This window comes from Dacryopinax primogenitus, assembly GCF_000292625.1.
Source record: "Dacryopinax primogenitus strain DJM-731 SS1 chromosome Unknown DACRYscaffold_9, whole genome shotgun sequence".
Taxonomy (NCBI): domain Eukaryota; kingdom Fungi; phylum Basidiomycota; class Dacrymycetes; order Dacrymycetales; family Dacrymycetaceae; genus Dacryopinax; species Dacryopinax primogenitus.
The window spans coordinates 834,883-847,294 of NW_024467206.1; the positions used below are offsets into that span (position 1 = coordinate 834,883).

Below are 12,412 nucleotides of genomic sequence, written 5' to 3' on the forward strand. Positions count from 1 at the left end.
AAGAGAAGGACTCTTTTTTGACGGGTGGGAATAACAATTGTATGGATGGCAGGGACCGGAGTCAAATCTTATGGATTGGTCCTCACAAGGGAGGGAAGGACATGTGGGCTTCTGCACTGATTGCCGCTCGTGTTCCTATCCGGCCCCCCATTGCAGACTCCCCGTCTGGCGAGCACCGACTCCCTCATTTTCTTCTCCCACTACCGGTACAGCCATCGTCCATAAGAACCTGAATGGGGAGAGCATTCAGATACCAGTCTGTTCTTTCGTTCATTGGTCTCGAATCTCGGAGTGTTGAACGCACTCTGCGCTCGCTGTAATACGACCGGCATAGTCGGCAATTGACCAGCACCATGTCAGAAGGCACCCTCAACAATCGTTTGCGCCTCGCATCATTCCGTACACAGCTGCATACGTCGAATACCCATGATACGCCTGGTGTTGCAATCGACGACGCGGTCGCAGACCATCCGGACGACGGGCTGTTGATGGCGGTGACAGACCCGGAGGCAACACGTGTATATGGGGAAGTTGAAGGTGATTCAGAAGGAGAGGGTGATATGGGAGAGGATATGGAGGTTGAGGAGGGGGAAGAATGGAGCGACGCGGTGGACGCGCCGGTCAGAGGTGTCCATCCACAAGACGAAGAGGACGACGTGTTCAGTACCCCTATGCCATCGCATGCATCATTCGAGGGAGACCACTTGCCACCATTACCTCAGGACATTGGGGCTGGACCTAGTCGCCCCACCTCCGGTCGATCCTCCGATTCTCCTCATCCTATACCTACATCTACACTTCCCCGAATGTCCACAGTATCGGAACCCGTGATGCGAAGAACATCTTTAGACGGATTGTTTCCGCCACCAAGATTATCTGCAGATGCCATTGTAGAGAGACGGGAGGATGCTCCTCATGCTTCGCCCACCAGTAGATCTGAGAGACAAGCGCGACGGCGGTCATTTGATGTGCGTACAATACGTTGATTCATTTCTGCTCCGTTGACTCTGTTCCAGCCTCGAACTGCCTTGGGCAAATTGAACTTCATACGAACTACCCGCTCTACCGAAATATTGGACACACCTCCCGTGCCGCCTATTCCCCCGCCCGCCCCGCTTGCACCTTCTCAGACCCCGCCAAGTAGCCGCCGAAGAGTTGATGGACGTTCTCGCTCACCTGCTCATAGTGGAATCGACCCAACACCAACTTCACCACCACCACCATTACCGGCGCCATCACTGACAGAGCTTGGCCTTCAGCTCAAACCAGTAACCCCTCTTCTTGCAGCAGCACATTTGGGAGGCGTCCCAACAAGCGGATGCCTTCTGAGTCCAGGTTACTTGCTACTCTGTCATAATGATGGTCTGGATGTTGTTCCCCTCTACGCCCCACCAGCAGCACGGGCATATGCACTGATTCGCGGGGTGCCGTTCAAGAGCGTTCTCGTCATGGATATGCTAGGATTTCTTGTTGCAATCGCTGGACGTCGCGAAGGAGTACGGGTGTATGCTCTCTCTGACATCAAACGCGCCATAGAGCTTCGAATGGATGCCGAGCGTCAAAAAGAAAGTGCGAAGCGGAAGACCATTCTCATGGAGCCTTTGTCGAACAAGATGAAAAAGGTCCCTTCAAGGCCAGAAAGCGCGACTTCACCCATTCGGTCTCCGTCAGCAATGGGACCTGTCGGAAAACTGCCGCCCGTTCCTCCAACATCATCTTCCCAGCGTGTTCAGCCTCGCCTTAGACTGCAGACGCAACGGAGTAACGTATCTGGGCGTGCGGACTCCCCTGTCCACTCCCTTGCGCACCAACCCTCTGTGAGCAGCATTCGAATGAGTACAGGGCGCACTTCCCGCCTCTCTGCCACGGGAAAGGACAAAGAAAAGACCGAATGGGTAGAGAATGAGACGCTTGAAGTGCGTGCAGACAGCGAAAGCGAGGACGAAGGCTATGTCTCTGTTCCGGGGCCATCTGGTGAACGAACTGAAACACCATCTCCGATTCCGCCAATCAGCACTAGCAATAGTTTCAGTGGTCGTCGTAGACGACCTGCTGATCTACAACTCGACACTCTCAGCCCACACAATGGGATGGTCCTCATTTCGGACCCTCTGCCGTCTCCTGCCCCTAGCATGGTCAGCATGCGGGAGGCGCTTGCTGCTGGACCCACGCCTGCCCGCTCCACTAATCCAAGTACCTCTGGTCGCGAAGTTGTCGGCCTTGCCGACCTCTTGCGAGACAGTCGCATTCCCGATCTACCACCTGCTGGGACCAGGCTACCGCAGAACACTACATTCACGCGCGATAGAACAACTGGCGCGACGACCCTTGTGACCACCGGCCGTACGGCAACACCGACCAGCTTGTCTCCAGACACAATTTCACCTGCTACCGCCCCTATGCGTTGGGGTGCAAATGCCGAAGCCAGCCTTAGTGCTGTCCACCTTGCGCCACCTATAAGTGCTACAACGCCTAGGAGTGCCAGACAAAGGTGGTCTCTCCTGGGAGGGAACGGATTGCTCACCAGCTCGCCCCCCACATCACCCATGGTGCCCCCTGAAAGTGCTCTCTCTGAGTTTAACCCGTCACTTCCACCCAGCCGACCACCGTCTGTACCCCCGCGCCCTCCTTCTACGACCCCCCTTGCCACCCCTCGTCACTCGAGGGGATTATTCCCTCGGCTATTCACGAATGGTTTCAAGCCAAAGGGCTCATCTGAACCGAATCCGAAAAGAAATGGAGCGACGACCCCTCAAGGACAAGGTTATATCCAGGCGAACGGGAAGTTGGAGCACATTAAATTAGAAGGAACGAGAGGCGCTTACCTGATCAAGTCGGTGCAAACGAACCGAAAGAGGTGCGAAATCAATTCAATCCACAATTGCCGTTTCACTAACAATGGTCCTTTAGCTTCCTTGCCATCCTGTGTGGTGAAGATGGGAAGAAGGTTGAGCTCTTCACGGGGTCGTCCAAATCTGCCTCATTGTCTCTGGCTCGAACATTCATCCTTCCCGATTCTCCTCTCTCATTGGAGTTGCAAGTCCAGGGCGAAGATCTGGCCGAGCTCTTCTTAATATTCTCAGATAGTGTTTTTGCTTTGGAGCCTGCCAGCGTGCGCGTGCGTCAAGTCAACATTGCCCGGGCCGAACGACGGGCCGCACGGAGACGCAGAGAACGAGAAAGGGCTGGGAGCGATGCTGCAGAGCTGAACAACGTACAACAGACCCCTGTTGCTAATTCTTTCCCTCTCCCCGATCCCACACCGAACAGAATGCAGTCTCTCCTGCCACCGCCACCTCCCTATTCCACACAGGCCCCCGTTTTGACTACGAAAGTGACATCCACTGTCACCGCTGGCCCGGCCTTGGATCGAGAGGGTGCCCGACGGAGGAGACGCAGGCGGAGCACTGGATTTGAAGGAACCACGAACGGAACTGAATTGCGCGGACCGAATCAGAAGTCGAGCCCCAGTGCTCCCTCCTACACGACGTTTCAGCAATTATTCTTCTCTCCCACTTTCCCTCTGGGAACCTTGGCAGAAGATTGGATCATTCCCCCTTCGTATCCGTCATTTGTCAAACACAAAGAATGGCTGCAAAATAATCTGGAGAAAGATGACAGTGATCAAGATAGGGACGTTACGCAGCCGCCAGCTGAGTATATGTACAGTACGTATGCTATAAGGATAGGAATGAAGGCACTCGTACTCATCACGTAACAGATCTCTGGCATGGCATTATGAACTCGTGGCCTCGACGTGGCAGCCTTAGGGAGGGACTATTACAGACACTTCCGGAGTCCAGCACCGTTACCTTGGAGGACTATTTTTTACCCCCTGTCTCTCTCCTTGCCCAGCCGTCACACTATGGACCACCTTCGCTTTTTTTCTGCTCTCGTGGTGGATTGAGCACAGCCATCGTGGACCACAAAGGGAAATCCGTTCTTCTAGACAAGTTCCATTGGTCCTCGCCCTCTACATCTGCTCTGAAGGATAAATATGCTCGACGTCCAGCTGGACTCGGCGACGTTCAGAAGGTTGAAGCATTTGATGGCCACAATAATGGTGCTGTACTTGTTGCTATTCGAGACTCAGGACTTGAAGCAGTCGACATCGCTGATGCCCTGCTGACCCCTTCTACCACAGCCGGTATCGCCCCGGCAGCGGCTGGGTCTTATAGTCGTCGGTTGACATGGTCGTGGGATGTTGCAGACCCCTTTCCTTCAAATGCCGATTCTGCTGGCCCGAACTCTGCCTCCCCTACGGATCCTCGAGCCTTGGCCGCAGCGAAGCTGAATGGTGTAATCAACTCGCCAATCCGCTCGGCTACACAACCAGGCCGTGACTATCACAATAATCAATTTATCTCCTATCTGGGGCGTGAGGGGAGTCGCGTTTACATGTGCACGCGCAGTGCGCACATGTTCCGCGTCATTTGCCTACAGCCCTCCGTTGCATAGACTCCCATAGGCTTTTATTTTTCCTTACCCTTACTTATTCGTCTTGTGTCTCTTCCAGTGGTTTCGCTTAGTCCACGCATTGTTCGATACATCCATCACTGCATGCTTCCTGTCTTCTGCATTATCCGGAACGTGTTGGACCTTGTACAGTTGACTATATACCTAGAAGTTCCAAGCGTGCCAATGTATACGCCCATTTCCCATTGTGAACTCTAAAGTTTGGCAAGACGTTGGCGAAGGATCTAGAGAATTGTCAGATGGGGAAGACCAAGTAAATGAACAGGGCTCACATTCTTTTGGATTTTACCCGTGCTGGACGGCCGTCAGTCATGGAGCTTCTTCCTGAAAGACAAGGACGACGTACCTCGTCTTGGGAAGCTCCTTCACGATAGCAACCCACTCAGGAACCGCGAACCCCGGCAAACTCTGTCTAGCAAACTTCTTCAGTTCTATCTCAAACTCCTTGTCTTTGCCCTTCCATTTGCCCTCTTCATGCGAGTGTAAGATGACGAACGCCATCGGCCTCTCGCCCCACTTCTCATGTGGGCGAGCCACGACCGTTGCCTCCAAAACGGGTGGGAACTTGGATAGAACTACACAGATGTTAGTACCGAGGATGATTGTGTCGTATTCCAACATACCTTGCTCAATAGCGAGGGAAGAGGCGTTCTATCAATTGGCTCAATCAAGAGTCTCGCGCAATACGGAACTCGTACCTCTCCTCCGGAAATGATGAGATCCTTCGACCTATCCTGGACGGCGATACTGCCATCCGGGTGCCAGATGGCGAGATCTCCAGAATGGAAGTATCCGCCTTTGAAGGCTTCCGCGGTGGCTTTAGGATCTCGGAAATACTGAAGCGTGGTCAGAAAATCCCAACAATGAAAATGATTGTCTGCACACCTCTTTCATGACCACGTTGCCCCTCGCAGTGATCTCCCCTAGGACGACGCCGTCCTTGGGGATGTCGACAAGATCCTTGCTGTCGTTGTCATGCTGGATGACGCGGATCTCGTCTGCTGTAGCGAAAGAGTGACCTTGCCGCGCGAAGAACACAGAGCGTTCGTCCACCGTGAGGGTTTTATACTCCGGCCGGTCGTACGAGATCGTAAATGGCCCGTAGGTCTTTTCCCAAACATGAGCATAAAGAATAGACGTCCAGGAAAACGGACCTCGGTTAGCCCGTACACATGAGAGACGGATATGCCAATCTTTTCCAAGGAACCGATGAGATGCGCAGTGGGGGCGGCACCGGCAATGATAGCCCGAAGCGGCTGCTCGACATAACTGGCATGACGGGCGTTGACGATACCAATCTGGACTGTGGGGGCTGCACAGTAGTGGGAAATACGGGAATTCTTAAAGTTCTTCCAGATTAGATCGTACTGTGACTTGTTAGTGATAATTAATTCTGTTGTGGTCGAGGGATTCTTACGTTGACAGTTCGCAAAGTGACTTGAGATGCGAAAGAGAAGGTGATAGCCCAGGGATATGTCCAACCACAGGCATGGAACATCGGTAAAGTCCTGAACTTGGCGTAAGCAACTATATGCATCGGAGATCCATGACTAACCAAAGGTAGATAGAATACAGGTCCATCCTAGAGATCGTTAGACGTGTTTGACAACCGGAACGGCAAGGGCGCACTTCGTCTCGTAGGCATTGGCGACTGCTGCGAGGTACGAACCTCGATAGGTCGTCAAGACGCCTTTGGGCTGTTGCAATCATCAACCATCCCTTCTTAGTCAGAAAGAACAGAAACTCACTCGTCCGGTCGTCCCGGATCTAACATCAAGTTAGAACAGAAATATGGGACAGTAACGGACTAACGTATAGCACAAGCAAGAACCTGCGTTCTCATCTGGCTCAATAGGCAAGCCTGACCAGCCTCGTTCTTGGCTGAACCGGCGTCCTCTCGCAAGGAAGTCCTCGTACGGATCGCCTACACGACCGGTATCTTGACTGATGATAACGGGAGCGTGATTTTCCGGCAGCAGATGCGTGAATTCGTGGTCGCAGAGGATGAGTTTCGCCCCGCTGTGCTCTAGGATATACTGGATCTCTCCTTTCGTTAAGCGGTAACTGGGTGATATGAGCACCAAGGACGAGTAGGAGATGAAGTACTTACTTCAGGGGTGTGATGATACCACGTGCAGCTAAGATCGCATGATGCGCATCTGCCATCATAGGACTGAAACAGCCCCATTGCGGTCAGACGAGATCGACGTGCTTGTAGCAGAGACAGACCAATTCGGCGCAATAACGGCTACGCGATCGCCCGGTTTAATACCTGACTCTATGAGTGCATACGCTAGATTCTGGATTCGCTGGGCCCAAACATCATACGTGTAGGAAACCGGATACGGCACGTCAAGATGCGCAAGAGCAACTTTCTTAGGGTAAATCAAGGCCGCCCGCAAGAGGAAGTTGACTGGATCCTAGTAGAGGCATTTACAATTCCCCTGGAATGTGATTGACTCGTGATAAAGACTGACCAGAGGAGTATGCCAGACCGGCTGATTCTTTGCCATCGGCCGGCGGTAGTTGACATCCTTCGGAGGAATGCTGGCCGCGGTGGGGGCAAATCCAGGTACAGCAAGGTTGGCAGCAGGCTGAGACATCGTCCAGGGAAAGTGGAGAAAAGGGAACAGAGAGTTAAGCAAAGTTAACGGAGACCGAAAGAAATATACGTGTCGTACAAGCACCTTCCGGATGACCGACGGCGGGTGATGGTCAGCGAATGCGGGGACCCCGCGCACTGACGGCAAACGTCGCATGGTACTCAGGGTCGACTTGGCTTAATATCCGGCAACTCTATTCTTCCGTATTCCCGGGTCATATCGGGCTCATAATCACGGCAGGGCTCTAGAGTAGATCTACTGCATCACATTTGTTAACTTCATGTCCTCGATCGAGGGCTTTCAGTAACAAGCGCCAGCAAATCCCCTCCACCAGCACCTCTATGATGGAATTCTTCTCGCCGGTACCGAGATACTGACAGCAGCCGGTCAGGGTCTATCAGAAGATGGTCGATGATCATTGGCAAGATTGTTGACATTTGCTTTCATAAATGCATGGGAAACAAGCACGGCAATTCATAGACTCGCAATTTTACAACTACAACCAACTTTGGGAAGAATCGGAACAAGTACATGCGGGGTAGAACGTCAGGAGACCAACGGCTCAAGCAGAATAACGGGGAAGCGCAGCAGAGGCCTTACCCTTGGGGAGGGGAGCGTGGGGGACCGGGGCATGGGGAATCCTCAGCTTGAGGCCGAGATCCTCCGCAAGCAAATCTGCAGCCTTCTCACCGACCAGCAGGGCAGACGAGTACGTGTTGGTGCCGAGGTTGTCCGGGCAGATGGAGAGATCAGCACACTTGAGGTTGGTCGTGCCGTAAACGTTCAAACGGCCATCAACGATACCACCCTGCTCGCGAGGCTTCATCGCACAAGTACCGAGAGAGTGCCAGGTGGTCTCGACGTGGTCTGCGATCCAGTTATCGATCGCCTCGTCGTCCTCAGGCGTGTACTTGATGTCCTCGTGCACCTTGCTGGCGTCGTACGGCTTGCCAGGACGATGCCAGGTGCCCATGTGGATACCGACGGTGAGGCCATCGGGGTAGATCTGCTTAGCAGTCTCGATGTCGATGTCCTTGACCGCGGCCGGGGAGGCAGGGTGGAAATGAGGATGATGCGAGGTGAGCTCGCCACGGAAGGCGTCCATGCGACGCGCGACTTCACGGGTCTTCTTGTAGCTCCAGCGGATGGGAGCAAAGTCGGCCTTCTTGTTCAGGAAGCCAGAATCAAAGTTGGGGACATGGTACGGGTTCGAGCTTTGAATATGGATCTTTCCACGGCTGGCGGGATACTCGAGGTACTGGAACATGGTGATGTACTTGCCAGGGGGCAGCAGGGTATGGTCGGCGTATGCGCCGGAGACGATGGAGCCGAACATAACTGGCTTGTCGGGCTTGTCCTTGAAGTACTTGTCCCAGAGTGCGTTGAACTCAGGACCCATCTCCTTGAGCTCCTCAGCAGTCGGACGGATCTTGAAGCCAGCATCGATTGCGTTAGAAGAGAGGAGCGCCTTCTCAGGGCTGTGTTCCCATTGTGCGAAGAGCTTGTCTTGGGCTTCCTTGTCACCACGGAGGAAGTCGTCGGTGGTAAGAGACTCATTGGACACACGGTAGACTGTCAATGGAGTCAGCTAGATGCTATCATGGTGATAGGCCAGCACGTACGCGTCAGGGTGGTGTAGTGGTCCTGGTATTGTTCACCAACACCCGGAAGGTCGCTGACGATGGGGATGTTGAGGCTCTTCAGGAGCTTAGCATCACCGACACCAGAGCGTTCAAGGATCTGGGGAGTGCCAAGGGTGCCGGACGAGATGACGACGCACTTCCTAGCGCGGACCTGAAACCGTTCGCTTAAACATCGACTTTCAAAGGGATGAGACCATATTTAGCACGTACGATGGTCTCGTGGACCTCATTGAGGTGGGTGCGGCCCTTAGCGGGAACATAGGCGACACCGACAGCCTTGTTGCCCTCAAAGATGACACGAGCGACCTTTGAGTTGGTACGGAGGTGCAGGTTGTTCTGCACATCCATCACGCTGTGGACGTAAGCGGTAGCGGCGTCACTGCGGCGACCCGTATGCCTGTTGATGTACTTCGCCCAAATCTCAGCGCCATGGGAAGTGTCGAGGTCCTGGATATCGTCTTGCGAATGCGTTAGTATGGTTGCACGTGATGATGTCACTTTACATACCGCTGAAGGGGACACCAATAGCCTCGGAGGCCCGAAGGAAATCCTGAGCGAGGGGGGTGATCTGACCACCATTGGAGATCGCAATAGGGCCATCGTAGCCGTGGGTGTTGTTGTTGGAGGGTTTTTGGTAGTTCTCAAGGCGCTTCATGAGAGGGAGAAGGTCTATAATTGGGCGTCAGCTGATATATATGACCCTTCAGGAGGTGAATCGTACCCTTAGCCTTCCAGCCGTCAGTCTTGAAGTCATCTTTTCGGCGAGTCAGCTTGATTTTGACATTTCCGAATAATATACGCACCCCAATCAGAAGCAGAAGCACGAGTGTACATCTGGAAGTTGATGCTGCTACCACCTCCGAGAATGTTTGCGCAGGGAACGATGGACTGACGGCCACGGAGGTAAGAAGACTCCTTGGTGTCAACGTAGAAGGTAGCCTTGTCGTTGCTTTATATCCATTAGTCTATGGAGGAAAGAGATAGGTTTAGGAGCGCATACATTCCGTTCTGCTGCATGTTCCTGACGTAGACACCAGGGCGGTAGACCCACGGATCGTCCTTGTTGTTGGCACCGGCTGTGGGGCAATGAGTAATTGACGGGTAATACAATCATACAACGTACCCTCAATGAGCATGACTTGCAAATTGGGATCGGCGAAGGCCAGGCGACCGGCAACGACACAACCAGCGGGACCACCACCGCATACAATGACATCGACTTCCTTGACTTGACCCATGTTAAGCTTGAGAGAAAAGAGGTAGGGATTCCGGGATAATGGAGTCTTGGACGACCTTGGTGCTCAACAAGCGAGAATCGCCGTGCTTTATACCATTCAGAGTCGAAAGGGCGGTTCAAAAATGGACCGATCGTTCTCTCGTTGCCCATTTCGGGTCCGGCGGGAGGCGGCTTTGAGATATAACAATACCGGAGCATCGTCAGCTGATGTTAATACTATGGTTCGATCATGTTCAGATATTGGAGAGAGAAGGGGAAGCCTTGGTGCGGGATTCTACCCTGGGGCCCCACATGAGCACAGAAGCCGGGAAGAGTGCTGAGAAAGGCAGGTCCTCGGAGAACGGCGCTGAAGAACGAAACAGACTTTAGAGAACGAGGTAGGATACAGTCTCCAGCACGAAAAGCGGTAGTCATTGGATGCCTAATATCAGATAGACGAGGCAATGCTGGTCCATAGGTCAGGATCATTGACAGTTTGGGCCGAGTAGTCATCCGGTCATGAGCACACGACGAGCCGCCGGTCCACCAGTAGGTGATACACACTTCGCACAAGAGAGGTCCAGACAATAGACAAGTCTTGACGAAGGCCTTGCGCATAAGCATAAGAGGAGCAACACTGTTCCATATCACAGGACGAGAGGGCGCCTTCCAGACATGGCAACTTTAGCAAGGAAGAACCATCGAAGCCTCCAAGGAATAGCTCACCCACTCAGATAGCTGACGAACCAATCCAACGCCGAAGGCTCGGCAAGGGATCCCCACATAGATCCACGCGCCCATGCAAGAGAAGGTCGTTGCACATGGTTCAGGGCGAATTACCCCGCAAAAAAGGTCATTCGAGGATCAAACACAGGTTAGAGACGGAAATAACAATGGCTACGGCCGGCGGTCGGGACAAGTCAATACGGAGTAATAACGATCGAGGCTGCTCTGGGTACAATACACCCACGAGTGTGGTGAGTGAATGCGGAGTGAATGGAAAGAAACTTCAAACGTGAGTGCGGGGGTGGCGTTCGATCCCGTCTCAGCCGGAACTCCGAGGACTTCCATCTCAACCGCCGCTCCTCGAGTCTATACTCGCACAATCTGGTGACGGTCCTCTTCTCTTGCCAGATTGTGCTAGTTCACTTGACCTGGCATCTTACACTCGGCCCGTCACCTGGTTCTATTATCAACAGCGCGCAGCCTCACGCTTCATACACTCTTGCCTCGTAGCTGGCAAAACCATCGCTCCAGCGAAGGGTGCCACTCGACTTCTCGTTCTCCTGGTCTCGAATCTACCTCACAATCTCCATGGCTTGCATCACCATCTCCGGGTATCCGTGTTCGGGGAAGTCACGCCGCGCGCATCAGCTCAAGAGCTATCTGGAGCAGAGGCTTGAGGATCCTGCTTACGAAGGGCCGAAGCTCAATGTATCGGTGGTTAGCGACACGGACTTGAATATTGATCGTGCCGTCTACAACGGTGCGTACATTCTCACACACCCTCAGTTTGTGGAGGCTGACGGCTGCGCAGATCAACGGGTCGAAAAGCCAGCGCGTGCTGCCTACTTGACAGCGATCAACCGACGTCTCAGCAAGGACACGTTGCTGATACTAGACGGGATGAACTACATCAAGGGGTACCGTTACCAGATCTATTGTGCAGCACGTGAAGCGGGAGTGAGGGTCTGTACCGTATGCCTGATTCTATAGCCCTTTGCGTGCGACCGTCTCTTACTACTAATCTAGTAGGTTTTCGTCGCTTGTACTCCGGAACAAGCTAAAGAATGGCACGATGCTCGACCGGCGGAGGAACGTTATGACCCTGCCACGTATGTACTGTATTCTCGTTCCTGACTGGGAAAAACGGACTGACGCCGGATTTGGGCTCGTGTAGACTGGATAATCTCATCACGCGCTACGAGGAACCGTCTTCCATGGTTCGGTGGGACTCGCCTCTCTTCACTGTCGCCGGCGATGATGAGGATGTGCCTGGGGATGCGATCTGGCAAGCTATCATGAGTGGGGTGAAGAGACCGCCCAATCGGGCGACCGAGACTGTAAGGGCATGAGATTTGCCTAATGGGATGTGGATGAATGACACTGCCTCTAGGCCGCGAAGCCGCCTACGGACATTCTCCACACGCTTGAGCAAACAACAACATCTCTCGTCAGCTTGATCCGTTCCGCACAACAATCGTTACCATCCCCCGACTTCGGTGGCGCGGTTAATCTTCCACTCTCCCCGGTACTGAAGTTCACCTTGGCGCTTCCAAACCGGAACGTGACGACAGCAGAGCTGCAGCGTCTCAAGCGCCAGTTCATTACAGCGCACAAGAAGGCGATGTCGCAGAGTGTCGTTGGCAGAGCGGAGATGGACTGGAGTGAGGGCAAGATAGCGGAAAAGTTTGTCGATTATTTAGAAGAGAACTTTAATGCATCCTAGATTCGGTGAGTTTCGCGGTTGTAGG

The 12,412-nt window shown here is 53.4% G+C and overlaps 5 protein-coding genes across 5 annotated transcripts; 2 read left to right on the forward strand and 3 right to left on the reverse strand.

Moving 5' to 3' along the window:
• Positions 1–163: 163 nt before the first annotated feature.
• DACRYDRAFT_116336 (uncharacterized protein) lies at positions 164–4,646 on the forward strand. The gene is made up of 4 exons (XM_040770183.1): positions 164–968; positions 1,017–2,857; positions 2,911–3,668; positions 3,722–4,646. The coding sequence occupies exons 1-4, from the start codon at positions 354–356 to the stop codon at positions 4,456–4,458; spliced, it is 3,951 nt and encodes a 1,316-aa protein (XP_040628813.1). The 5' UTR covers positions 164–353; the 3' UTR covers positions 4,459–4,646.
• Positions 4,647–4,670: 24 nt separating this feature from the next.
• On the reverse strand, positions 4,671–7,154 carry DACRYDRAFT_116337 (AMP-dependent synthetase and ligase; the record flags this gene model as incomplete). Its single annotated transcript, XM_040770184.1, has 15 exons — positions 6,954–7,154; positions 6,706–6,896; positions 6,587–6,649; positions 6,289–6,540; positions 6,225–6,243; positions 6,106–6,173; positions 6,032–6,058; positions 5,894–5,984; positions 5,631–5,843; positions 5,362–5,583; positions 5,175–5,312; positions 5,100–5,127; positions 4,823–5,051; positions 4,749–4,770; positions 4,671–4,700 (listed from the first exon to the last, which is right to left on the reverse strand). The coding sequence occupies exons 1-15, from the start codon at positions 7,077–7,079 to the stop codon at positions 4,671–4,673; spliced, it is 1,719 nt and encodes a 572-aa protein (XP_040628814.1). The 5' UTR covers positions 7,080–7,154.
• Positions 7,155–7,641: 487 nt separating this feature from the next.
• On the reverse strand, positions 7,642–10,101 carry DACRYDRAFT_79611 (methanol oxidase; the record flags this gene model as incomplete). The annotated part of the gene is made up of 8 exons (XM_040776404.1): positions 9,846–10,101; positions 9,723–9,798; positions 9,526–9,671; positions 9,444–9,476; positions 9,230–9,391; positions 8,933–9,180; positions 8,702–8,873; positions 7,642–8,651 (listed from the first exon to the last, which is right to left on the reverse strand). Exons 1-8 carry the CDS (start codon positions 9,958–9,960, stop codon positions 7,642–7,644), a joined length of 1,962 nt encoding a protein of 653 aa, XP_040628815.1. The 5' UTR covers positions 9,961–10,101.
• A 67-nt stretch (positions 10,102–10,168) lies between these two features.
• DACRYDRAFT_22357 (uncharacterized protein) lies at positions 10,169–10,888 on the reverse strand. Its single transcript, XM_040772757.1, has 2 exons — positions 10,665–10,888; positions 10,169–10,604 (listed from the first exon to the last, which is right to left on the reverse strand). Exons 1-2 carry the CDS (start codon positions 10,737–10,739, stop codon positions 10,176–10,178), a joined length of 504 nt encoding a protein of 167 aa, XP_040628816.1. The 5' UTR covers positions 10,740–10,888; the 3' UTR covers positions 10,169–10,175.
• Positions 10,889–11,252: 364 nt separating this feature from the next.
• Positions 11,253–12,387, forward strand: DACRYDRAFT_88977 (chromatin associated protein KTI12; the record flags this gene model as incomplete). Its single annotated transcript, XM_040776885.1, has 5 exons — positions 11,253–11,424; positions 11,476–11,636; positions 11,694–11,773; positions 11,839–12,001; positions 12,055–12,387. 5 exons carry the CDS (start codon positions 11,253–11,255, stop codon positions 12,385–12,387), a joined length of 909 nt encoding a protein of 302 aa, XP_040628817.1.
• Positions 12,388–12,412: the final 25 nt, after the last annotated feature.